The following is a 27,172-nucleotide window of genomic DNA, read 5'->3' on the forward strand; positions in this document are numbered from 1 at the left end:
CACAATACCAAATACGCTAAATGTTCAGCAGTAGAGAAACACACATTTGTAACAGTCTCAGACCTTATTGACAAGAATCTCCAAATAAGCCAGTATGCAAATAGCCTGTTACTCTTCCACAAGACTAATTCTAGAACATGTATCATTCTGGATTGGAAAGCCCACACTTACCAAATTTTTAAAAAAGCATACCATCTCAAAAAGAAAAATTACACCCAAGATAACCATCACCTGAAAGATGGAGAGTTATTCTGTTTTTTAGTGTAGTATGTGTATTTACTACTCAGCTGCACTAGTAGAAGCTCATTCATACTAGGACTTCAAAACCTAGAGTATTTATAAAGCCAGTGAATACCATCAGCTAGGTAAATGGCCCAGGAGAGTCTCTTTCAAGTTTGCAAGGACCAGCCATTTAGTGGCATTGAAATAAGGGTTCCCTAACCCTATCCAACCCACATTTACATTATGTTAGCACTGAACTATCCAACTGGCAGCACTCAAGCCACATGCATCCTGCTAAAGGATAAACTGTATTCCTCTGGCTCTCACCCAGCTGCTGCTCCCCACCTCACCCAATCGCTCCCACTGCTATAGCAGCCAGAGGCTGCCTCCTCTTTCTGCCTTTACCTCAGGGCTGGGCAGTGCATAGAGCCAAGGGCGAGTCTGGGGGGGCTTGCATTACAACAGGAGTGCACACTGAGGGAAGATCTCTTCTTGTGCACCCATGAAGCACTGCTATGGGGAAGGGTGGGGAGGACAGCTGCATGCAACTGCACATGATGGAGTGGTGAGAGCATCCATGCAGTGCACATGATACAGTCCATACAGCCCCCTGTAGTGTGGCCTCTGGGGCACGTGACCCCCCAGGAGCTAAGAATTGGGATGGCCCTGTGTTAGCACATAGAGGCAACATTCAGAAGACATGCAATTAGCCAAGCTCCAAAATAATACATACGAGGTAACATTGCCAAGTGGTTAATTAAATTAGTTCCAAGGGTCATCATTTTCTCTATCTTAATAATATTTAATCTTTGTCCTTTCCTGACCTTGCCTTGGAAGATATTTAGGATCAATTATTAGTGCTTAAGTCAGTCATAATGAAACAAGCTTAGACAGAACAACAGCCCTTCGTGTTGGAGAAATGCACCAATTGCCCTCACTTCTTTTGTGAGGGTAGATGGTTGATGCTAGCCATACTTTCCTGTTGGGGTAACCTTATGCGTCTCTAGTCCAGCTTCTCCCAGCCCATGAAAAGGTCTACATGAACACCTTTCCTGGGACTGGCCAATGTGAGTGTCCTAGAAGGGAGGACAGCAACAGGAGAAAAAGACTTCCCCCCCGCCACAAAATGAACAGCTTGCTACCCATGCTCTCCAGAAAAGTATGAAAAACAAAATTCTTGCTCCTCTATCTCCTATTTTTTTTGCAATGCTGATATCTCTAGTAGGCACCTGCTTGATGTAAATCTACATTAAGTAATTACTCGTGTAAACTCCTCTAATGATATTGGTTAAACACTTAACTGATAACACACACCTAATGGGTACCAGCCCTCCCTCCTTTCCTCCTCTTTCCCAAGTCGGCAGCACTGTGCAGGGAAAAGGAGGCAGAGGCAGAGCATCATGGTGCTTACAGGCAGACAGGGTTAACCATACTGCCTGCTTAACCGCCTTCCTGAGGCACTACACCACTTCCCTTCCCAGCCAGACTGTGTCCCGTGCTAAACATTAAGTAATGCATTACCAGTACTTACCGTTTAACCTTTTATATCCCTATTGCCTACAATGGCACAGAGCTCTGCACTGTCACAGGGAGAGAGGGAAGCTAAGAATTAAGATTAGAAAGTTGCCTGGAATCTTTGCTGATGCTTATTTAAGTAATACCTATAAATGCCAGAGTTAAAAGTTCTTATTTTTTTAAAACTTGGACAGCATTTATTTGTTAAAACCCCCAGAACCTTCAGTTTCATTTATTGTATCACTTCTTACCCTGCCATACAGTGTATGCAACAGTGAGTGTCCTGTTCTGTCTGCAACACAACAGCAGCGATGAGCCTGTCCCCCTTTCCCAAACTGAAGGCTCTGCCCACCAAAGGCACGTTGATAGATCTTTCCTTGTTCCGTTCTGCTAAATGGCATTCCATAGTTTTCTAGCTGTTGATACCAAAAAAACCCAAATATATCAAAGACAGAGCTGTGGATAAGATTAAGCAACTTAACCAGCGTAATATTACTTTGTAACATTATTAAAAGTATCATCAGAAAAGAAACAAAGGAAGGAATTTACTTCATTAAAATTTACCTCATTAAAACTTTACTACAGAAGAATATTCGTGTGAAAGGTAATTATAATTCCAACAGATTTCAAAGGCTAGTTTTACCTCTATAACTGCAGCAGGTGCTTGTTCTGTCATGTAGTGAATGGCATCCTGATCGCCCAGCCAGTCAGATCCTTTCACAGTGTCATAGAAGTGCCATCTCCAGTTGTCTTCTTCCATGTTTCCCAAAGCAGCATTAATTCCACCCTAAATATGAAAGTATGTTCCCAAACTGATTATCTAGGCACAACTATGGCAGGCTACCCCCATCTCATTTCTCACTACAACATTAAATGAATTTAGAATAGAAAAGTTACATTAACATCAAATTTACATGCTGCATAAAAAAACATCATCATAAGTAGGGGTCTATCAAACTCGAGGAGGCAACCAACCAATTTCACAGGCAGGTTGTGGGGCGGCTGTCATATTCATCAGCTGAACGTAGTGGGCCTTCCACACACCCCCAATTAGCGGAGGGGCCCCAGCAGTCCCACTCCTCCCCACAGATTGCCACATGGCCTGAAACTGCAGCTTGATTAAGCCCAGAGAAGCTACTGATCTATGTGTTATTGAGCATGGATTAATGGTTTCCTTGGGCTTAATCACAGTAGTTAAGCCATGGTTTCAGGCCACCCATGGGACCTCTGCAATAAATAAATAAATACATTTACTGGCAAGAAGAAAAGCATGTGGGAAGCCTTGCAGTCTTGGAGCATAGGAGGGAAGGCAGAAGGGGAGGGGAAGGTCTGTCTACAGGGGGTAGGGTTATGCAAATCAAAGAATGAGGGAGGAACAGAGGGAGGGAGGTGGAATGATTCCCAAAGGCGGGGGATGGAAAATGGGCAGGGTTATGCAAATGATTGAATGAGGGGCAAAGAAAGGAGTGGGAGGGTAGAAATGGTGGTGGGGTTATGCAAAGTGACAAGGAATAGAATGGGGAGGGGTGGAGCTTCCTCCACCCTTCACCTGCCTCCATTCCATTTCCTGTTATTTTGTCTAACCCTGCTTCCCCTCCACAGCCCTGATCTGTATAACCCTACCTATATTTCATCTCCCTCTCCTATCCCTTCGGGAATCAATCTGCCTCCCTCCCTCATTCCTTTATTTGCATAACCCCACCCCCTTTAGAAACAGTCCTGCTCCACCCCATTCCCTCTCCCCCTCCACCTTCTTCCCTCCCTCCCACGCTGCAAGACCGCAAGGCTTCTCACATACTTTTCTCAGTAAGTTCATTTGTTTTTGGTTGGGTGGTTTGTTTGTTTGGGGTTTTTTGGAAGGGGGGGGGTTGGGGCTTTTTCTGCAGTGAGCCCACCAAAAGTGTGGGCTCCGCCTTTTTTTTGTGGAGCTTGTGGTTTTTCATGGAGCTCACCTAAAATTGCCATTTCCACAAAAATGGCACAATCATGATTTTGGTAGATCACTAGTCATAAGATTTTCCTTATGACTTTCATTATTGCTCACATCTCATTCCTTTGGACTCACTTATTCTGTACATCAGAAATAAGTTACTTTCATGCACTTAAGCAGCTGTGAAACCACAGAATGCAGTGACATGAATAGATAAAGCCATCATATCACAATTAAATATACACACCTTCCTACCGTGTTCCAATTTGTAGTGTAGTGCTCCGGGCGGGAGCTACGGCAAATTTTCAGGTGGCTGCAGCCCCCCCTATAGGCCCACTTCACCACCCACCCCGCCCCGCCCCAATCCAGGGGCACATGTTCCCCTCCCCTCCATGCCCTCCCACTGCTCGTCCAGCCAGGGCAGGGCAAGCAGTCGGCACGGGACAAAACCATGGGTCATCTGGGGGCACAGGGAGAGCAGTGTGGCTTGTGGTGCTGTAGCAACTTCATCCCATGCCCACCCCAGCTGTGCGAGCAGCAGGAGGGCATAGCCAGGGGCAAGGAATTATTTCGGGTGGAAGGCCGCTTACTGAGTTTTGGCAAGCCATCGAGGGCCACATGACAGGCAGCCAGGGGCAGATTAATATTAATTTTCTAAATTTTTCAGGGGCCCCGAGGGCTGGATAGAACGGCCTGGTGGGCCACATGTAGACCGCAGGCCACATTTTGCCCACCCCGGCATAGACCCCACTCCCAGCACTGCCACCACCAGCTCCGTGGAGCCCCTGCCCCACCTGCCCTGCCCTGTGCAGATTTGGGGACACCCCCCCCACCCCCGCCCCCCAGATAAGCAGTGGGAGCAGTGGTGGGAACCACCAGATGAGCTGCTAAACAAGCAGCATGCAGCGGTGGGAGCCACCACCGCCTCTCCCCCCGAACCCCGCCCCCCAACGAGCCACAGCAGTCCTGCATCCATCTGGCCCTGGCTAGGCAGCGTTTGCCGCAGTCCCAGTCTGAGCCCCAGCCCCAGTCCCTCCCTCACTGTGGGGGGTGTTGATCTGCCCCACCATGCCCCTTCCCTCCCCCCTCCTCTCCCACCACAACTGACTTAACAGGTGTGTGCAGCTGGATTGTAAAGGAACCAATCCCCCTTTTATAACACTGTTCCTATGGAAAAATTGGTTCCGACTTATGATGTTTTAATTTGAGAGACAGTTTTCAGGAACCAATTCCGCTGCAAGTCTGAGGACTGCTTGTATGATGCTCATACCCAATGAAACTCAAGTTATGAAAAGTCAGTATTTAAGCACTGTTTTGAGTGGAATCAATTTCTTACCTGTGCAGCAACAGTGTGGGATCTGGTAGGGAACAGCTTTGTAACACATGCTGTATTAAATCCAGCTTCTGACAAACCAAAAGCAGCCCGCAAACCTGCTCCCCCAGCTCCCACAACAACTGCATCAAATTTATGGTCCACTACTGGATACTGAGTAGAAATCTGAGAAAGAAAGATTGATTACTCTGTTAAGATCATGAATCAAAATGACAGTATTTCAAAATAGCTACCACATTATCTTGATGCAACATGTTTTTTTTTTGTATACTGGAAGAAGCCGTGCATGCTTTTCAAATTGCATAAATAATATCTATCATAAACTTAACACAGTTTGTCCAAATCATTTCAGTAGGACACTATCTGCAGTAATCGTCACTAACACCATACTGACCCATTTTAGCAGTTCAGTGTCACTACTGAATGGTTCCCCTGTCCTCTGCCACCAAAAAAAAAGATTGTCATAATCAACTCTAGTCTCTTTCCAAATTCCATAAGCAATCACTTTATAAACCAAACAGTAAGACAAACTTACCGATTCAGAAACCTTAGCAGATGTAGTCTTCTTTCCATAGATATCAAAGTAAAAGTTACGTTTAAGAGGCTGGCAGGTTACTGGCCACTGCTGAAACAAGTTCAGAGTTAGTTTAAAACTTCAGAGTAAGATAAGAGGAAGTGTCCTCATATAGTGTTTTAAAAGCAAGCTTTCCAACACTTTCCAATTAAACGATAGCCAAGGCAAATATTCTTTCCTTCTGACTGATTCTACATACCAACGAAGATTATTAGATTACAAAAAACGTCCTGCTCACTCCTACACATAGGAATATGAAAAAAGAAATTCAGTACAAATATTAATAGTAGAATGTGTAATTTCTGCAGAATGGTGCCTATTACGGCATATTCTGCTATTATGATATACTGAACTTTCATCCTTTTTCTGCACAAACACATACTAACTAGCCAAAACAAAGCTTCTCTGCCAGAGAGATTGTTTTAAACCTGGATAAATACAGGAGGATGTCTCAGATGATCATTTTCATCGTGTCCAAACTATATCACTTTTGTAAACTGATTTGAATCACTGAATCATGGAGCAAAGAATTGGAAAAGGCCTTCAAGGGTCATTTAGTCCACGTCCCCTGCTGTTGTGGGCAACATTATGTAATCCCTTTCATAAACCAAGCAAGCTCCATCTTGGCAGTTGGCAGAGGGTTGGGTTCTTTGGTGTTGTTTGGAGGTGGGGTGGGCGGTTTTGTTTTATTTTTACATCTCCATATCTCCAACAGAAAGGCTATTCTGGAACCTTACTGCAACTTGCAAACATTTTCTATATTTCTAAACCAAATGCATTCCCATGACAACATTAAACTGTAGTTTAAGAAATTCTGCTCTTTATATGTGCTTATTTCCTGAGGCTTCTGCATGCAGCAATTGCATCTCTTTCCATCTTTGTTTCATTAAACCAAACAAACCAAGCCTTTGGCCCCCCTGGGCACCTATACACGAGTGTTGAAGCTGCTCTGACATGCTAGAATTTCAATGCATCAGAGCAGGCTCAATTAATTGAGTCTGCTGAAGCGTGGCAATTCCCATGCTCCAGCAGCCTCCTGTGTCTCATGTACCAGTGTCCCCACACTTAAAATGGCAGTGGGGCACTTGAACTAAAGCTTGTTGAATGAGTATTAGTTCAAGCACTCCTGCCATCATTTTTAAGCACAGAGACATTGAAACAGGAAATGCAGTGGCGCTTTAATTAGAGAGACTCTAAGAGCTGCTTGACTTAAAGCAATACCCCCCACCCTCAGAGCATGTGTAAAAGTGCCCTTCCAGGCCCCTGATCATGCTAGCAGGCCTCACCTACACTTATTTGAAAGAAGGCTTCATATCACCAAGTGACATTCCAGGGGGAAAAGGTTATGAGGATGAACTTTGGGACTTTCCTGTTAGTCACTGCACTGCTTTGTAACAAACTAATTTGTATAATTAACTAGATGAGCAGTCTCTAGTCCTTTATCATATGTAATCATTTATGTAAGAGTGAAGCAACTAAATGGAGTTCTATGAAACGAAATACCAAGGAAAAACGGGAAAGAGAGACAAACATCTAGCATTTTGAACAAAGACCAGAAGCAAATGCAAGTCACCAACAATAAATGAAATATTTTGATACAGATCAGTTTCCACTGAAAACCAGCGTGAAATTAAATTAGTTTACTCTGAAAGCTAGAGAGGATTGACACAGGCTTCCAACAATGAAGAACTGCTTCATTAGCATATTATGGACTGATGACTACCCTAATTCTACTTTAACGTCGATTTCTTTTTTTAAATTGCATGTGAGTACTTTACCTACAGACTATACTGGGATACGCTGTAAGCAAAAGTCGGCATAAAATATACACGGCAATTTTCAAAACCTAGTTTCTATGCTACTGTTTTATTGCAGCACAGTAATAATGTTTTACTGTGTTATTTTATTGCCTTGGATAAAAGATAACAATTTTAGCTTGTTTATTGCTTTGAGCAATTCAGAGCACAATTTTACAATTCAGAAAGGAATCTAACAGCCAATCAAGCAATTCCAGATAATTTACTGAAGATGACCTGCAAACAGTTTGAAAAATCCATGAGCTATAAAAACAAATTAACTTCTTAAAACACAGAGAAAAGCTTACCAATCTTTTTCGCTTTATTGCAAATGTTTTAATAGTCAGACTAGTAAGTTGGAGATACATAATATTTTGCCCACGCCTCTACCAAGTTCTACAAGGTTCTTTTTATGGCAGGCTGTAGTCAGCCTGAACAGAAAAGTATAGAGCCATAAACCGCCATTTAGAGAAATGTAATATCCTCCTTCCTAAATGAACATGAAGTAAATTTATGTCTCAGTCTTTGAAAAATGCATTTTCACAGTTGATAAACACACTTTTTATACCATGCCTAAAAGAAGAGTAGAATATTAGAGCGTAGCAATCACACTGACCAATTTCATAATCTGATTATAACCAGGGAGCCTGGTTTTCTGTTTAAAAATTGAAAATTATTTGGGAGGTGGGAAATGCAAATTCTTTGATTTGAAAACCCCAAATCCGTGTTTTTCCATAATTAAATGAAACACCACTATATACATCCAGATAGATAGATATCTGCTGAACACAATGTTTTATTAGTATATTTACAATTGTTAAGCAATTTGGAAACCTACCAGTGCCTCACAATCTCTATAATAAAATAAATTCTAAATACCAATACATATTGGCATCTGATTTGGGGTTTTTTAATCATGGAAAAAATCAAAGCTCCCCTATGTCCTTCACTCACTAGGACATGGGTTCAGCTGCAGGTGTCCCCTCCACTGCTTTGTGGCACTGAGCAGCCCTGATATGCCGGTTCCCTGTCCCTATGCCACTGCCCCTCACTCCCAAAACACAGCCCCTAGTCCTGCTGGTGCCCCTCATTCAGGGCCTGCAGCTCCCCACCCTGCTGGTGCCCCTCATTCAGGGCCCGCAGTCCAGACCCCTCCACAGTCCCACTAGAGGGGACACCCAGCACCTAGGGCTATGGGGCCAGGGAACTGGGTCTGCAGGCCCCTGCCCCCAACAGCAGCAGCTGCTGTGGCAGAGCAGAGCCCAGCTCCCCCTCCTCCACAGGCTCCGCTCCAGTCATGCGACCTGTGGGAGTAGGTATGGATACAGGCTGCCCTTAGCTTGGGGTTCCCCACACTGCTTCCCTTTCCCCAGCACCTCCACAGCTCAGCAGGCAGGACCCGGCACTTCAGAGCAAAGCGGCATGGGGAGGCTCGATGCCATTGCCAGGAGCGCTACATCGCCAAGGTGAGGTGCTCCCTGCCTGCCCAGCAGCAGCAGGGGACACAAGGCCACGCTGCTGGGTGGGTGCTTCACCATGGTGGCAAAAGGGTCCTGACAGCAGCACTGAACCTCCCTGCCCTGCTCTGCCCTGCCCCTTGGGCTGCAGAGGCCGCGAGGGAAGAGCAACAGGGCAGGGAGCCCGATCCTGCAGCAGACTGCCAACATCCACCCCCACCCAAGACAAGTCTGGGGGGCACATGTCTCCCATGTCCCCCCAGGAGCATGCACAGCAGCAGGAAGCCAGCCCCCCTGCCACCTCCTGGATAAGCTTGCAGCTCCCACTTGCTCCCCACCAGAGCCCTGCGGCCACACATTCCAGGTCTCAACTCCCATGCACCATCACAGCTGGGCAGCAGCCCCAGCCCTGCCCAACTCCCTTCCTCCCTCACTATGGAGGCCTCAATTCACCCACACCCTAGACTTACCTATGGGGAGCTACAGAGTAGCTCTCCACACTGCCTGGCTGCCATATGTGTGGTACATGCACACACATGTGCATGTGGCACCCCCTGCCTACTCCCCCCAGCCCCTTGCAGGCTAGAATTTTGGCAACCTGCAAGAAAAACCTTCTATTTCCCATGTTTTTCTCTTTAAAATGAGAAAATCCAGGTTTTACTGCGTTTTTCTGTGGTGAACTGGAAAATGTGGATCCTTAATTATAATAGAAACATAATTAGCCAATAGGGGTGCACTGATATATCAGTTGACTATCAGATCAACACTGATAAAAGGAGAAGTGACGTTATCAGCTAGTGGCTTTTTTTTGGTCGTTGTAGCTGATAAGTATGGTCACATGCCCGAAGCACCCTGGCAAGTGTAGTCTAGTTCCTGCACCCCACTGCCGGCCTGAGCCCATGGCAGACTACAGGTCCCAGCAGGCAGCAGGAGGGGGAGGGGGCGCAGGGGAGCAGTCACAGGGCACAGCACTCAGCAACAAAAGGATCATTACTGACTCCTGTCACTGCCATAGCACTGCCACACTTGCAGCCCTTGAGCACTGGGGCTGCCACAGAGACATTGTATGCACAGGTGGGGTAAGGTGCCATGCAAGGGACATTCCACTCTAACAGAAACCTTTGCAAAAGTGACTTCTCCCCAGCACCTGTGGGAGCTTAGCTGCATGGGGCCTGCCAGTGCTGAAGCAGTGGTGTGCCCTGTGGCTTCAAATGCACCCGATGTTGCTTTCCATGCAAGGGTCCACCCTGCCCACCTGGGATGACAAGAGAAGCTGCATGGGGAGTGTGTCTGAGGGTAGGAGTCATGGGAGAGTGGACAATATGCATGGGAATAAGACAGTCCCTGCCTTCCTCATCGGCCAGAGCAAGCAGGAGCTGCGCCCATGTGCATACATGCCTGTGTGTATATTGTAAATGCAAAACAAACAAACAAAATGTTTATGTCAGTAGTTTAAAATGCCTTGCATTATTACTAAATACTGGTATTGGATAGACATCAGCTGATATGGTTGACTAAGCATCAGTTAGTTACCAGTATCCATCAAAAAAAATGTTTATCAGTGCACCCACATTAGCCAAGTAAGTTTAAATTATAATTATACAAAATTCTATAAATAAACAAGAATAATTAGTTATTTAATTGCAATGCCATGATTCCCATGATATCTATAAAATGGAAAATTTCATAGTGCATTGAACATCTAGATGACAATGCAAACTGTACTAAAAAAAACCTTAATATTTAGGCTACTTGGCTCACATATAAATTAAGAAATGGGATTCAGACAACTGGACAAAGGGAGAAGGCTTGAAATTTTTCACTACTTCCATATGTCATTTGTGGCCTATATAGGGTCTCTTTTCTTCCCCTCTCTCTTCACTACTGACATAAAAACAGGAATAAGCAGGCAGGCAAAACGCCCCCATGTGACTGAGAACACACTCGACTTAACCAGCCCCACTCAACACCTGCAACTACGATCCTCCCAGCAGCAGACAGGAAGCACAGTGCTTAACCCTTGTTAGCCAGACATAGGTGCTACATATGAAAATATAGGTAGAATTCCCCAGTGAGATCCAGGGACAGAGCACCAGTCAAAGGTCTCTAAATCTTACTTAACTCCAAGGTCTACCAACTAATTGCCTTTATACACTGCTTCAGGATCTTATTTGCCTAAGAGACTCAAGGGAATGGGGGGGAAGCTGTCAGTTGGTGATATCTTTTATTCCATCAACTGCATAGTTGGGAGAGCTGTTTCTATGGGTGACCTGAGGAAGGGCACAACTCTACCAACTATGCAGCTGATCCAATAAATGATATCACCAAAAAATCCCTTGCTTCTTGCATATTTCTTACACCAGTGTTTCTCAAGCCGTGGGTCACAAGATTATATGAAAGGGTCATGAACAAACTTTAAAAATAAAGCAACAAATTTAAAAAATGGATTTGCCTTTTAGTTTTCTCCTTTTAAAGTAGAAAAACGTGGGAAACTGTGGCTTTTCCCATGCAAGCTGTGAGAGTTCCAGTCTGCAAGGGACTGACTGGGGGCCTCCTATGCCCCCCCCACACACACCTACCCCACACACCCAACCCCTGCCCCACACAGTGGAGGGCTGGGGCCGGGGGCAGTGGGTCAGGAGTGAGAGGCACTGGGTCCAGACTGGCCATCAATATTAACAAGTGGGTCTTGGTAGAAAAAGGTTGAGAACCACTGTCTTAGTCCATCAAAACTTCAATGCTCCAACCTTTCTATATCCAAGTCAGCTCTTTATCTTCAGAGTCTCTTAGGTGCTTGGAGGCAGAACTATCCCTTCAACTCCATACCTTCCTCATTCTCTAAGCTGCTGTTAGGAGACAGCAGGTAAGCAGACAAAAGTAGATGTTAATATTTCTGATACTCTCAGTTTTGGTTATATTCCCCTCTGTCTCCTTAAATAACTTCCAGGCATCTCTCTGCTGCTGAGCTGTCTCCAATAGCAGTCGTGTTAAACTGTTAAGATTCTCAACACTTCCAGGATTGCCACAGATTTCTAAACAGAGCTGTCAGTTCTACTCTGTTGGTAACATTTTGAATAGCAGCACATGCACGGAGTTATGCAAGATCAGTCTGCTCACATGCATGACAGTACCTTTGCAACTAAGAGGGCTGAAGTGTTGGATTTTTTAAATTTATTATGATCCATTCAGTTCCCCAAGTTTATTTTTTACTGTCACACTTTCCTCTTTACTCTTCTATCCTTTGCTTATGTCTTCTACTCTTATCTTACTCTGTGCAACAATGACAGCAACAACTATCAAACAGTAAGGCTTATGAAACCAATAAGAACAGCTGTGTTTTCAGCAGGGGAATGAGCCAAATGCCCAACCAACAGCTGCTGTTCTGGTCTTCTTTGCTAAAACTCAAAGGACTGCAGCTACAACTGTGGAGAAGTCTGATGGGCCTAATACCATTAACTATCCCAGTCTAAGAAATGGCAAAAAAAGTGGTAAAGGAAGGTAAAAACAGACATTCTTGGTCAGCTGACTTAGCAAATAGGCAAGACCTTCCTACTTGACCCCAGTCCTACAAGTTTGACCTGTTCCTAGAACAGCTTTCTGCAAGTACAAGAAAAGATTTGTCCAAGCTGAACTTATTACAGGATAAAGTCTTAGGAGGCAGCAGAGTTGCTAGTGCAAGAACCTGTGGTATATCAGTCACTTTAAAGGCCCAGTGACAACTTAAGAAGCACACTTCCGTATCAGAAGCAAACCTGAAAATGTAAGTAAATGCTTAAGTTCAAGCCAAGGAAACTTCCTACAACGTAATCATTCAAAACAATCCTGGTATTTCTTGTTTTGCCAAAGATGTCCTCTGAAATTCCAAAAATCCAAACCAGCACTGAATGCCTATGATGCCACAAAACAATGTATTTTGAAACATCTTTGGTCAAGTGCAGGGGGGAGGCTGGACCCAATAATCTGTAAAGTCCCTTCCAGCTCCTAACAACTATAAAACTGAAAAGTTGAAACTACTGCATTTGCCTACCCAAGAGCCTTCCACAATGACCCCTCTTCCAATCTGGATACTGGAGGTACAACATGGTCTAGTGAATATGCCACAGGACTGAGCGCAACAAGATTTTAAGGTCGTTTTTTGTGTGTACAATTTCCTTTCCAACCACGTGCCTTACTAAGCTTGTGAACCTTTCATTTGAGAGGCTGTACTTCATAAAAATTACTGTATTTAAGCCTATAGGGCCTTGGTTAGAGCCTTTATGTACTAGCGTGTTACATGACAATGGGGACATTCAGGCCAGGAGCTCATGCTCCACTCACTCACTCATTTATTTCAGTTTCATAGTTGTTGGGGTCAGAAAGGACCTCAATAGATCATGGAGTCTGACCCCCTGCCCTGGGCAGGAAAGAGTGCTGGGGTCAGATGACCCCAGCCAGATGCTTGTCGTCTCCACTTAAAGACCCCCAAGGTAGGGGAGAGCACCACCACCCTTGGAAGCCGATTCCAGATTCTGGCAACCCTCATCTTTTAAGTAATAACACCAAGTCTATTTAACTTAGATTTGTTAGTTTCATCATAACACTTACATTCAAATACAGACAGGTAAAAATCAATTGCAGGAAAGTGAAAAGCGGTGGGAAAAAAGGGGGCAATCAGGAGTAAGTAGCCCAGAATGCAGCTTAGGTGTTTTCTTATAGTCACATCATTTCTTCCTAAGCCCAAAATAACCTAGTATCAATTAAAGTTACATTCCCACCTTATCTATACGAAATAAAAACAAACAGTGCACAGGTTTCCTTCTACCAATCACCGAGGTTAGTTTCCCAGAAGTTCCCATGGTTGGCAAAACTGGCAGGGCTGTGAGAGCCAGGCCTGTAGAGGAGATGGTGGGGGGAGAGAGGCAAAAGCAGGGCTAGGGGGGGCCATGGGGGGTATTTTCCAACTGTACCCCACCCTTCTCTGAAGCGTGGATACTCAAAACCATGGTAGGTGCAGGAAACCCGTACTAGCAGGTGGTGTGCACAGGTTACACAAGCGATTTTTCTCCTCCACCTAACACTGGCAAGGCCCCCTGTGGGCCCTGCAATTCAAAGACAAATTGGAGAGCACAGGGGAAAGCAATCAAAAATGTGTCGCGGTCTAGCAATATAACACACGAAGAAAGACTAGAAAATGTTGGAGGAGGAAGGAGTGGGGGGATACACGAAGGATAGTTACAGAGAACAGCGACAGACACCGCTTTTGCGGACCGGGAACAGAAGTCGCAATGGCTTTCAATGGCAACAGCGGAGATGCTGGCCAGAAAGCGAGAGCGCAACTCCGGCCCCGCAGCGTGACCTTGGGCCGGGCTTGCGGTCGGGAGGGGAGGGGACGGGACGGGTGAGGATGTGGCGCGCCTCTAAAGAAGCCGCGGGCCGCTCCTCCTCGGCCCGGGGCCCGCGGCCGGGCCGGGCCGGGCGCACTCACCAAGGGGAGCCAGCGCCTCGCGAGGCCCCGGGACGCCGCTACCGCCATTTCACGCAACACAGGAGGACAGGGGAGGAAGACTCCACCGCGCACGCGCGCACGCAGATGTCCCCAAGACTCGGCGGGAGACACCAGTGCAACCGGAAGTGGAGTGTCAGACCCCTCCCCGCATAAGGCCGCTGGGAAAGGCGGCTTCCCCCCCTCGCCGCGTTGCAATAGGCCGGCCCGCAGGGGGCGGGGCCGGGGCTGTAGGCCGTTGTGGCGGCGTCGGCGGTTGCCCGGCCCGAGGGAGCGGTGAGGTCGGGCGTCGGCCCCTTGCGGGGGGGATGGGGCTGTTGTGCGGTTGAACAAGCTCCACCCCGAGCCGGCCGCGCGAGTGGGGGAGGGGCTGCCCCGGGACTCGAGCCCGTGCGGCTGGGGCGGCCGGTCCCGCAGGAGCCTGCTGTCGCGCGCGGCTCCGCTCCGTGCCCAGGCCGCTGATCCCCAGCCCGGGCCGGAGGCTCTTTCACGGGGTCAGGCGAGACGCGACGCCCTAGGGCCCGGCCCCGCCTTCAGACTCAAGCTGGTGAGAAACCAGCGACAAAATCAGGAGCGCTTCCCAAGCAGTACCCGTGCAGCCTGCCCGCCCGCCTCTTGTAGCCGGGCACACAGCTGTGTGCGCCATCGCTCCTCGGCACCTGCGCCCGGCTCCGTTGACAGCATTTCACCAGCCGGCGTGGGATCCACGCGACACGGCGGGGCCAGAGGTGCGCCTGCCTACCTGCAGCGGGCAGCTGGGACCCCACTCAAAGCCATTCTGCCCTGCTGCAGTCTAGCCCAGGCCCAGACCCCTGAGGCAGCAGAATTGCTCTTTAACTTTTTGTAGTTGAAAAACAGATCAGAGCTAAGACCTGGTGTTTTCTGAAGGTCCCCCGAGTCCAGAAAAATTGAGCATCACTGTCCTGGGCTTTTTTCAGTCTCCTAAAACTTTGGATGCTGCACTTGGGTCAAGAAGGGATTTTACCCCCTGGTCAGGTTGGCTCAGGCTGTGGCATTTGTTGCCTTGCTCTGTAGCAAACGGAGCAGCCTTCTCCTCGAGATCTCAAAGACATGGGTGGTGGAAAGGAAAATGAGCTTCTCTAGATGGGAACTGAACCCCAGCCACAGCAGCAAAAGCACAGAATCCAAACCATTGACTACAACCTTTTATAGAAGCAGGACTTCAGCTGCTGTGGTTCCCCTGCTTTACCAGTGTTAGGTGTCAGTGTTTGACACCACTTTTACAAAGTGTTTAGATCATGGATTTGCAAGGAATGGTTTTGATGGGAGTCCAAACAGCAGGTAGGGGGTTGGACTAGATCAGCGTTTCTCAACCTGTGAGTCACAGCCCAAAAGTGGGCCGCAAGAATATATGAAAGGGTCATGGAATAGGCTTTAAATGGCTTCTCCGTTGAAGGAGAAAAATATGGGAAACCATGGCTTTTCCCTTGCAGGCTGGTAGAGTTCCCCCCACCACCACCACGTGTCGCACACGCACAGGACTGGAGTGAGAGGTAGTGGGTCAGGAGTGAGGGGCACCAGCAAGGCCAAGGGGCTGTTTTCTACCTAAACTAATTACTGGGTCAGGACTGGTCATTGATCTTTACAAATAGGACCTGATACAAAAAAGGTTGAGAACCACTGGGGTGGATGGGCTCTGGAGGTCCTTTCCAGCCCTACTTCTCTATGATTTTTAAGCTGAAAAATGTAGCAGAAGCCTGTACTGGCTTTGTGGGCTCACCAGGCTGCAGGCTGTGCTGAGATGGGTTAACACCCTTTCTGAAGGTGGGTTAACTGCAGAAAAATAATTCAAAATTCATCAGTTTAGAGACGAGGCAGGAGCAAGGCTCTCCCCTCCCCAGCCATCATGGTATTCAGCTGCATTCCCGCTGCTGTGTTGTCCACTATTGCATCCCCCTTTTTCACCAGTCCCTCTAATGTAGCTGGTTTCTTTTCCTCTGGGCACTTAAAGGTATCTCCATGAATAATTTAAATGATCCTCCACACTGGAACATCCAGCCTAATCAAAGAAACGGTGGTGGTGATGGAAACAAATGGAATTATGCTTTGTTGGTTCCCATGCTGGGATTGGCTGCATTTCGTAAGTATTTTTAGTACAATCAAGCTTTTGCTTATCTGGTCCAAAACTCAATTGGGCATACAGTGTGTTGCAGTATGGCGCATCAGAGCTTGGTGTCAGGTTCTTCAAACAAACAGGTTCCTGGAGCACTGCACATGGAGTGAAGCAACATCTTGCTCCCTCTTCTGCTTGACTGATTGAAGGAATAGCATTGACATAAGCCAGTAGAGAGAGTCAAAAAGTAGCCATCCAGATGGAGCTGCACTACCCCACAGCCTTTGAAAGTAAAGGAGAGAACTTGGATATCCTGGAGCTGTATGGACGGAGGAAGGGGAGAATATATTCTCTAGCCAATGAAATGCTGCAGAAATAGAACAGAATGTTTTTCCACTAAACTGGCAGGGCATAATTCAGCAGGCCAGTAATGTATGTTCAGGAGTACTGTACTATTGGTAAGAGAGAGCCTGTGCACGCAGTTACTAACATGCTTATTTAACTGTGTATGCCAACTTATTACTGAGTCCATTTTGAAACAAGTCTGCTTATTACCAGTTGCCCATTACTGAACTGTTGGTAACCAGCTGGCTTCTTATAGGTGTTACAAGATAGGGGAGTAGAGAGGAAGGATCTGAAGTAGGAGAAACAACCTAAGGATCAGTTCAGGGAACTACATGCATTAGAAGGATTTATGGAAGAAGGCATAGAGGTGTCTGCAGGAAAAGCTGACATGAGCAGGTGAGGTTTGTGGTATTGGGAATAGAGGATGGGTAGGAGAGTATTGATATGGGACAGAGTTCATATATAGGAGTCTACCAAAATTCAAGTAGGCAGCCAGCCAGTTTTGTGGGTAGATTGCAGCGGTGCTTTCCCCCCCCCGCCCCTAATTGACTGAAGGGCCCTGGTGGCCCTGCCCCTCATCACTGATTGTCTGTGAGGGCTGCCCATCATATAGCCCCCACCCCTCACCACCAGTTGGGGTTGGGCTGCATGACAGGCAGCGCTCTCAGCCAGTCAGCAGTGAGAGGCAGAGCTGGCATGCCCCAGCTGTGCACAGCTGGTCTGCAGCACCCCGAAAACTGCTTATAGCATTTTATTTTCAGTAAGTTTTCTTCATGGATTTTGTAGACATTGCCCGATTTCGTGGGCAATGCCAGGTTTTGCAGTTTCCGCAAAATCCATGAAATTGTGATTTCAGTAGGTCCCTATTCATATATCCATGGAGTAGCATGTAAAAGCCAAAGTGATAATATTTACTTGTTTTGATAGTGCCAGAAATCCCAAGGTGGAGATAGGAATCTCATTTTAGATACGTAGCAAATCTATGCCATGCCTAACAAGTCTGACAGTACAGTCCATTTCTTATCTTTGAGGATTTTTCAGATTGCATGTACATTTTAAAATCTGCCAGATTAATTGCGCTGCTCACTCACTTGCTCTCATTCTTTGCTGTTTAAAGAAAGTTTCAGAATTTTCCTTAAGACATTTAAGCAGTCGTTAACAATCAGACATATTCAGAGATTGGTTTTGCATTCCTTGTTGATAAAATTGCTTGACATTAGTGGTGGTCTTGGATACTTCAGGAATTCAGAATTGCTCCTTAAAAAGCTGAAACAGAAGCTGCCTATGATTGGTTGCACTCAACTTAAAGGTTTTCCCCCTTTAAGAGCAGTATAGTCCATAAAATAATCTTAGCTTCTCTCCAAGAAACTTTCTGATCACAGTGTCTGAAGTACACTAGTGATTAGACATTTTGGATTACATTAATTCTACTGATTAAGTACTACGCATCCATGACTGTTGTATTGATTTCCTCTGTTACCGAGCAGATTTTTCACAGTGTGCCATCTATGTAAATGTAGCTGTTTCCCTTGTAACGTTTTTTTAAAGAGTGTTTCTTTACAAGAAGGAGCAGAAGGCTAAAACTAAAAATGAAGAATGCAATCTGGACAGTAGCAAAGATATTCAAGACTTAGAGCCAATGACCAGACAAAATCTTCCGGATCATTTAGCCCAGGGGTGTCAAACTGCTTTGTCCCTTAGTCCTCCCTCCACTGGCAAGATCTAGATCCACCTCTTGCAGCTGGTGAGCAGTGTCAAGGAGCCATAGAGGTTAATACATCTGTCCCTTCTCCCCGCTGCTGAAACACATCCCCAGCAGGGTTCTCAGACCTTAGCAGCAGGCTCTGTCTCAAATTCCTGGCTTTTCAGGAGTCCTGTGGGCCAGATGACATGACTGCAGATTTAGCCCTTGGGCCATATGTTTGACACCACTGATCTATCCCATCCTCTAGAATGACTGTAGGATTTTCAAGAAATGAGGTCTATCAGATAATAAAATCACTTGCCCAAGAAACTTCTAAGCCTGACTGAGCCAACAGGGTTCTAGGATACCTAGGTTCTCTTCATTACTTGCAATAGATGTTGAGATTCTCTTAGGAAAGAAAATAATAAAGTATAGAATATCAAAGTAACAAATCTTCTGTTTGTGTTCTCTAGTTTGGGTTGCTGAGTGAGTTTTACCAATATTTTAGTAAGTTCCATTTTGCAGATATAGCCTGCTAAGAGAGAGCACGTGCACCTGCGTGCTTGAGAAAAGGGTGGGGGAAAGGAGTGGGAAAAGGACTATGACATCAGAGCCAGTCTGGAAGAGCCGGGACTTGGTTCTAAAGAGATTATCCTCATTTCAAAGAAATCAACATGTTCTCCATCTCCCCACCTTGATCCCCAGTTTTTTTAAGTCTTCAAATTCAGGCTTTTCCTAGCATGGAAGCCTCCCTAGAGAGCTTAAAAAAACTAGTGAAAATGGTGAGCTTGAAAGCAAATTTTGGTCAGTCTGCTTTAAAAACAAACTTTTAAAACCTGCTTAACAACAATGATTAGTAATGTGAACAACAATAAATACATTCACCATTTCCATTAAAATGTTAATACTTGAAATATACATCACTGGTACTTGAGATCCTGTATGAACAAAGCTATTTTGTATGTCTAAAATTAGAAAAATTCAATGAAAAACGGCAACACCCTTCATACAAAACACACAAAAAGAATTAAAGTGGTCTCTTCTAAGGAAAAAAAACCTTTCCAGTCTTTTCTAATCATAAGAAGACAAGGGCACTCAGGTTTAAGTCCTTTGCAAACCACATTTGATAACCTGTCTCCAGAGCAGAGAGAAATTATTAAAAAAAAGGAAAGGTTATTCAAGAACTCTGATCAACACAAACATGAAGTGTTGAGCAAAGTGATGAGCATCAACTTTCTAAGTGCAAGTGCAGTGGTTAAAGTGGCTCAATATGCATCTGTTTCATCTCTACAGGGAGTTGGATTAGATTATCCTTGGGGTTTGTTACAACCATGAGATTCTATAATCAGAAATATTTTGGTAAAAATGAAGTATTAGTATAATGGATGCTTGCAAGACTGCCCTTCTGGAGTATGTGTAATGTACAAAGTCAAGGTGTACCAGAATAAAGAAAAAAAACTGCCAGAATTTAAGCAGAAGAAGCTGTCTCCTGATGCTTAGACAGATAATCATCTTTAAAGAGGATCCAAAGCGTTTACATTGGTCATGTTAATATAATTACTCTATTTTGAATTCATCACCTTTTTTATTCTATCTATGACTAAAACAAAAAATTCTGACATCAAAGCTGGCAGTGTCAGAGGCAGAGGACCTCCCGTTTACATTTTGGCAGGGTGATATGGTGCTCCCTCTACAACCCATTTTCAGATGGAAGAGTTGCATGATTTCTTAAACTCTCTTTTCCTTCGAGTGACACTTCAGGTCTCAGCATTTGTTGTACCTTCTACCATGTGTTTCCAGTTCTCTGTTGCCAACTTTTTTCCTTGATGGCCTAACTTTGTAAAATATATCGACTTTTAAGTCACTTAATGTGTAATCTTTTACACACACATTTAATAATAATGTTGCTATGTCCTACTTGAGTCAATTGCTGAAAAGCTAGCAAATACAATCATTAGTCAGCCATGCTTTTTTTTTTCTGCCTACAGCTATTGCTGTTCTCTTTCCACAATGGTGCAAGTGTCCAAGGGTTAAGAGACTACCGGGCAGGTTTTAATTTCAAAATATTTAAAAGGAAGAATATATGTCCTCCTTTTAAAATAAGATTTTGGTTTGGGATTTTTGGGAAAAAAAATGTATATTTGCTTGTGAAATCTTAAGATCAAATACATGCTAGCATACAAAGACTAGTTAACTAGTATTATGTAACATATCCATCAGTCAGTCTGTCTGCAATGTTTAAGATAGCATTTAATATCCCATGATTAGAGTTCTAACTGAAGCAGTTGATCTGAGTTTTGTGGAGGGAAAATACATTATTTTCCATAGCATAATAGGATTATTTCAGACAAATTAAAAAAAAACCCATAAAAACCACACATGTCCTCAAAGTAACAAACTTCCTTAACCCATGAATCATATTTAGGTTATCCAAATGACAGAAATACATACCCCAGCCTCACCAATGATTTCAGGCTCTCCGTTTCTGCCTCAAATTCATTACAAAGTAAAAGATTATAAAAACAACAGAAAGGAAGTTGGTGTACTTAAATGTACTTTCTAGGAATGATTACTAGACTAACTTAATTCTTTCTGAAGCTCTCGCCCAACTTGTAGAGATGGTGTAGTTTTATACACTTCTCTTTTTTACCACCATGACATCCCAGAATTTAGGACTATTTCTGTAACTGCTCTAGCGAGCTACATTTCTCCTTCTGCTCCATTTTCTGATTCATGGTGCTAGAAAAGGGTTGTGAAGTTATCTACGCTACAATTTTGACCTCAGCTGATAAAGCTTAGGTTAATAGAATAGCATTTCTTTTTTGAAACCATGCATTGCTTCCCCAGTGTCACTTTTTCCTGCCACAGTCTAAATTTAATAAATATGCTGCCAAGCCTAATACATTTTAAAGAAGTATTTTTTTCACTTAGTCTGACCTCCTTTTATGATTCCTTTGTTCCTATGGCTTTACTATTCATTTGCTTTTCTCTCCTCATACTGCCCCTTCCCTTCTCTCTCTTCACCCCCTTCCTTGTTTTTTGTATTCCAATTTCTCTCCTTATACATTGCTTTCTGCAAATGGTTTCACAGCACCTGATGAAGTGAACTTGGGTTTACAAAATCTTGTGTTCATCTTATTTAGTTGGTCTGTAAAGCTGCATCTCTAACCTGCTTCGTTTATAATACCAGAGGACCATAGAAGCATATATTTTATGGGATAACAGTGTGGCCTACGTCAGCTAAGTTATCATGGAATAAAATAAGCAAGCTATTACTGAAAAACAACCATTTAAATACCTCAGAAAATAAGTTCTGTTATGTGCGTTAGTATTATGCATGTTTTATATGTGGAATTTGTTTTATGTCCAATAGGTTGGATATGGTCAAGAGAATCCCAAAAAGAAATAGAAAAAGAGAAAAGAGAATATTACACCAGACTAGCATCTCTACAAAGAGATCTTGAATCAAAGTACCGTGACATAATTACAGAAAATCGCCGTGCAGTAGCTCACCTGGAGTTAGAGCTTGAAAAAGAGCACAACAGAACCCTAAGTTACCGTGAAGCTCTCGTCTCCCAGAGTCGCAGATTGGTGCAGGAGAGAAGAAGTCTAGAACAGGATCGTGAAAAGTTAGAGCAAGAAAAACATGTTCTGCTGCACTCAGGGGCAGTAGGTGCGCTGTACCAGAGCTGTTTGGCAAAGGAAGAAGAATGGCAAAAGAGAGCCAATGTTTTACTAAAAGAATTTGAAGAAGCCCTTAAAGAAAGGCAAGAAATCTACTGCAGTCTCATGTTGCCCAGAAACCAACGACTTGAAATAGAGAAAAATTTGCTAATCAGAGCAGCAACTGATCCTGTTGCTGCAGACATAGAGATGGAAAGTGGTTTAAGGGAGATTTTTAAACATGATACATACTGTGGCAATTTGCTAAACAAGAACAAAAGTCAGAATGGAAGATTAATGTGGCTCTATCTCAGATACTGGGCACTAACTGTTGAGCTACAGAAGTTCAAGAAGGTAGAAAAAGTCATATTGGAGAAGTCATGAGCTGGGGAGAAGCAATGATATATCATGCACTATATAGATATAATGTAGATCAATTCACTAGTATTCTGAAGCTGGTCATTTCCGTTGCATAGCCCTCTATTTTTCCCTCCTTGTTATCACAGTTGTGAGGGTCTCTCCTGTGTTAATGACTTTCCCTCAATTGGCCAAATGCTCAGTGAGCAGTTTTCTTAACCGTAAGAGCATGTGACCTAGCTCTGATTTTGGAAGCAGTCTAGGTACAGCACCATGGAGCTCTTCATGGGCTAATATACTTTGTTGACTGTCACCCCTGTTAACTGCAACATGTACTTTGTTTTTCTGAGCCTAACTGGCATGCTGTCCTGATTTCCTGCATAACAGTTTACCACTGACTTTCTTCAGTTAGGCTAACCCAAGGAAAATACTTGGAAGAAACTGAGGTTTCTTTTCTCATTTTACAGGTGTTGGAGGCCTTTGCTGGGTCAATGGGGAAATAAATATACAAATCATATTTCAAATTAGTCAAGTTTGCAGTCTTTCATGCTTAATGTTCCAGTATGACTTTATGCTATGTAATGCCTATAAAAAGATATTTTCCCCCAAATCCTGAAATGCTATTTAAAATCATGCCCAAGGGGAAAAAAAGTAAATGGGACTCATCTCTCTATTTTCTGTAGGTTAATAAGATAACAATCATGAGTTGGGATTGTGCAAGAGCTAAGATTTAAAAGCAGCTACTTAAGAAATAGTGATACAGTGGGGAAGTACTTTCCTTTCTAGATCTAGTTTGCCATCACAGCCCTTATAAAGCTTCTCCTGGACCTTCTACTGCATTTGTGTCCCAATGGGCTGTTAGCTTTCCTGGGCCATAGTCGGCTTCAGCTTCTGTCTGTGGCACATCTTCCTGGTACAGGTTGTCTGCTCTCTCTTTATGGCAATGTGATGCTGCTGCTCACCTGTTCTTGGCCCCAGAACAGTTACCATTACTGGAGTAACTTAAGCATAACCTTTTTCAGAGGACTTCAAATTTAAAAGTTCACGTCCTTGGAGATGTACAGCTTTGGAAGCCAGGTACACAGGCTTTGTAAAAGTTCCAAAAACTAAATTAGCGCTTACTTTGGCTGGCATAGTAAGTTAGCTAGACAAAGCCACCAAGAAAAACAATAAGGTGCACATTTCCCCATCTCAGTTTCCTAACCCTCTCTTGAATGCTTTTTGGGCTTAGATCAATAGTTGCTTAATGCAAGAGTTCCCAACTGTAAGTGGTCCATAGGCAGTAGAACTAAGCAAGTGATGTACTATAGCCATCAAATTTTGTTCTTCCTTTCAATGTAGATGGAAAACAAAATGTTCTGTAGCCATGTTAGATGGTCTTGAGGGTAACATGCCATATTGGGGACCGCTGCTCCAGAAGTTCAGAATCTATCATCTTCTTTTGTATCTGAGTTAGCCTCAGGAACAATGAATCTCTTTTCTGTACAGGCAATTCCTTCTGCTTTCATACCTAAGCTTTTGCTCAGTTTCTCAGGTAGCACATGAGCAACTGTCTTATTACCTCCAGCCACCTTTATCAGGTGACCTTTGGATCAGGCTCATTATCTGATCAAGACCCTGCCAGGAAAATACTTATCAATCCCTGTAGTTCAGATTTGAAAAGTGGGTTTGCGTTGGGTAGTACTCATCTTTTTGTCCATAGGAGCGCCAATTACATGAATAGTTATCAACTGGTAATGACCCTCCATTCTGAGACCTGTGCCAGATGCAAGTTCTCCCATTAGCTCCTGTAGCTTTTATCTCCAAATGGCAAAAACAGCTGAGAAGGCAGCCAAGCATTTCAAATTAATTATTTTATTAATTAATCAAAACTAACACAATGCTGCTGAAATATGTCATAGGTTTGGATTTTTGGAGCTTTTCTTCTATTTTACCTCCATTTTCACAGTATAAACATATATCATTAAATTTTGGAAAGCCTTTTAAAAATTTCAGAGAGAGAGAAAAATGCATCGTCATCACTTAAGTAAACTTCTACCAATGAAGTTGGCATTTAAATATTAACTTATGGCATTGAAACAGAAACATTCGGCTTAGCCAGGTAGTGCGTTTGTTCAATAAAGCAGCTTGCCTTTGTGGAGGGGTGTTTGAGGGAGAATAAAGGCTACCTGCCTTCTGGTAACAACAGGTCCTTCCTACGAATCTCCCTCAGCACCCCAAAGTGCCCTACACTAATCAAATGTTCAGAGGCCCTAGATACTCAGCTTAAACTGGCAAGTTAACTAAACTAATGGAATGCAGAGAATTATAGTACATTTGCTACCAATAGAAGACTAATCTTTTACAGGTGTATGAGAAAGAATAGTTCCTGGACCTAATGATTCTTAATCAGAGTGCCATGAGATCTTTTCAAGGGTGACATGTAGTGTTATCATAACTTATCACTGTGCAAACATGATTCACAAAATAAACCCAGGGATTTCAAATAGGAAATGCTAAGTGTTAAAAAACATTCTTACCTCTTATGATCTGTTTCAAAGAACTGAGAGACACAACTTGCTCTTACTATTTTTCTATAGTCAAAATGAGTGAAAACTAAGTTGGTATTTTCTGAAGGTTGCCACAAACTGATTTAGGGGTGCCTTGAGTCTTAAAAGATAGAGAACTACTATCTTAGACCAATATATAGACTGAAATAGAAATCCTGGATAGGTGGTGAGTTAATATTTTACAATCTGCACTATAGAACACTGCTGATTTCTAGGCAATTGCAACAGGGTAGCACAGCAGAATTTGCCCCAGTGAATTCAGAGACGGGAACCCATCACTGCTCAAAAGGTACTCGCTCAGTGTGTATAAAGTATAAACACTATTGCCTGCCATGAAGCTGATCTTGCCTGTATCAGTTGAGAATGTAAAATGTGAGTCAGGGGCCATTTCTTTACTTTTTCTGGGCACTGGTGTGTGCAGCTTGTTAATTTTAAAGGATTGGGTTCCACAGACCCGTTTTCATGCTTCATGTATGAGTCACAAACAAGCTGACAAACAAGCCAGCAATAGGTTTTCTGAGCACATGTGGAAATGGAACCTGCTGGTATCATATACCCCATTTTCTATCCTTGGCGATTTTTAGAAGTATTCTGTTTCACAAACCAATGAGTTTTGTAATAGATTATCTTCCTTTGCTTATAAAACACTCATTACCTCAAGTTTAAGATACTCATGACCTCTCAAAGTAGGACTACCAACAATTTACAAAAATAGTCACCCATCACAACATTATAATGCACAGTATTATAATTAGAAAAATGTCAGTTTCCCAAGCATATACAGAAAGTATACTTGGGGGCATGTCTACACATGTGCTTTATTGTGCATTAGACTAATCTAATGCACAGTAAAGCGTCACCATCTGCGTGTGTGCACTATTAGAGTGCATTAGATTAATGTAAAGTGCCATTGGCTAGTACTGACAGATACAGGTACTAGCCGATGGCACTTTAATGTGCTTAAGCACACGTATAGATGGTGATGTCTGGAGCAAATTGTGCCTGGTCAGCCTCACTAGCACGGATCCAACCTCCTTCCTGCTGCTGAGTCACATGGCTGGCAGCTTCTTCAGCTGCCCAACAATACCACCTAGGTATTGCCCAACAATACCTACCCCCAGGGTCCCTGCCTGCCCCCTGAGCACAATGTCCCTCCTCTGAGGGCACACGCTAGGTGATGCAGCCTCTCTGACCCGTGGGGCCCCTGTCTGTGTCTGCCTGTCCCCTGGGCATGTCACCCCATGCAGCTCCCCAGACCCTGGCTCTGAGCCTTGGGACTCTTGCTGGGTAGAGACTGTCCCCTGGGAATTTTCCCCCACGGCAGCAGATACATGTTGCTTCACACTGCTACCTGGAGCCTGATTCCCCCAAGGCCCCTACCAGCCCAAGCCTAACTCCTGGGCACCATGCCCCATAGCAGTGGGCATATGCCACCCGACACCATCACCCAGAGCCCAGACCTGACCCCCAGAGGCCCCTGCCAGCTGCTGCCATGTTGGGCTATCCACCTGTGGAGACACAGACCCAGGATCCCAACTGGACTCACCAGGAGGCTGTGGATCTCATTGCAATCTGGGTGGACATTGAGGTCCAGCCAGCAGTTCAGCTGGGCAGCAAGGGTCAACAGGTATGATTACACAGCTATGGCCAAGTGGATGCAGGAGCATGGACACTAATGGTCCGGACAGCAATGCTACATGAAAGCAAAAATCCTGAGAGCACAGTGGGTCTGCATGACGGGCCACAACAGGCAGTCCAAGGCAGCGCCAAGGACCACGTCATTCATGCACAAGCTGGACTGCATCCTGATCTCCCACGGACCCTAGCGAGGCCTGGTATATGTTCTGGTGGAGCCTGTGCCTGTCAACAACAAACCTGTGCCTGTGCCAGCTCACCCCTAGGCTGCATGCCTGGAGCCAGGACCCTGCATGGCGAGCAGGAGGTCTTCTCCTCCCCTCCCTGCCCTACCCTGCCTGGCTGAGCAACCCCCAGCCAGTTGGTGCATCTACACAAGATACTTTAATGAACACTAGATATGCAATAAAGCATCATTGTGTATATGTACACAGCAGTTACTGTGCAGTATATTATGATGGCACCGGATTTGTGACCCAGATACCTTGTTCTGGGCAGACCCAAAGTCTCAGACTGACCACAAACTTTCCATTCGATAATAGGCAAATTTTATTGA

The 27,172-nt window shown here is 44.5% G+C and overlaps 2 protein-coding genes across 6 annotated transcripts in view; one reads left to right on the forward strand and one right to left on the reverse strand.

Moving 5' to 3' along the window:
• SDHA (succinate dehydrogenase complex flavoprotein subunit A) overlaps window positions 1-14,448 on the reverse strand; it is a 33,172-nt gene extending 18,724 nt beyond the window's left edge. Inside the window, exons 1-5 of one of the 2 annotated variants that reach the window (XM_090049207.1) lie at window positions 14,292-14,448; window positions 5,536-5,622; window positions 5,004-5,165; window positions 2,381-2,524; window positions 1,989-2,153 (exon numbers count right to left, since the gene is read on the reverse strand). In XM_090049207.1, coding sequence (XP_089905333.1) covers window positions 1,989-2,153; window positions 2,381-2,524; window positions 5,004-5,165; window positions 5,536-5,622; window positions 14,292-14,339 — 606 coding nt within the window. In that variant the 5' untranslated portion in view covers window positions 14,340-14,448. Of the gene's footprint in view, window positions 1-1,988; window positions 2,154-2,380; window positions 2,525-5,003; window positions 5,166-5,535; window positions 5,626-14,291 lie in introns of both variants that reach the window. The other variant, XM_090049206.1, reaches the window with a different exon arrangement.
• A 12-nt stretch (window positions 14,449-14,460) lies between these two features.
• Window positions 14,461-22,959, forward strand: CCDC127 (coiled-coil domain containing 127). Of its 4 annotated transcripts, none has more exons than XM_090049211.1 (3): window positions 14,461-14,585; window positions 16,282-16,410; window positions 21,786-22,959. In XM_090049211.1, the coding sequence occupies exons 2-3, from the start codon at window positions 16,290-16,292 to the stop codon at window positions 22,457-22,459; spliced, it is 795 nt and encodes a 264-aa protein (XP_089905337.1). In that variant the 5' UTR covers window positions 14,461-14,585; window positions 16,282-16,289; the 3' UTR covers window positions 22,460-22,959. The 4 variants fall into 4 exon arrangements, with proteins under 4 accessions (XP_089905337.1, XP_089905334.1, XP_089905336.1 ...); XM_090049208.1 differs by having other exon boundaries at window positions 14,530-14,590; XM_090049210.1 differs by lacking the exon at window positions 14,461-14,585 and adding an exon at window positions 14,592-15,037.
• Window positions 22,960-27,172: the final 4,213 nt, after the last annotated feature.

The sequence above is a fragment of the Crocodylus siamensis genome, chromosome 5 (genome assembly GCF_052110815.1).
Source record: "Crocodylus siamensis isolate JL-2025a chromosome 5, ASM5211081v1, whole genome shotgun sequence".
NCBI classification, from domain to species: Eukaryota; Metazoa; Chordata; order Crocodylia; family Crocodylidae; genus Crocodylus; species Crocodylus siamensis.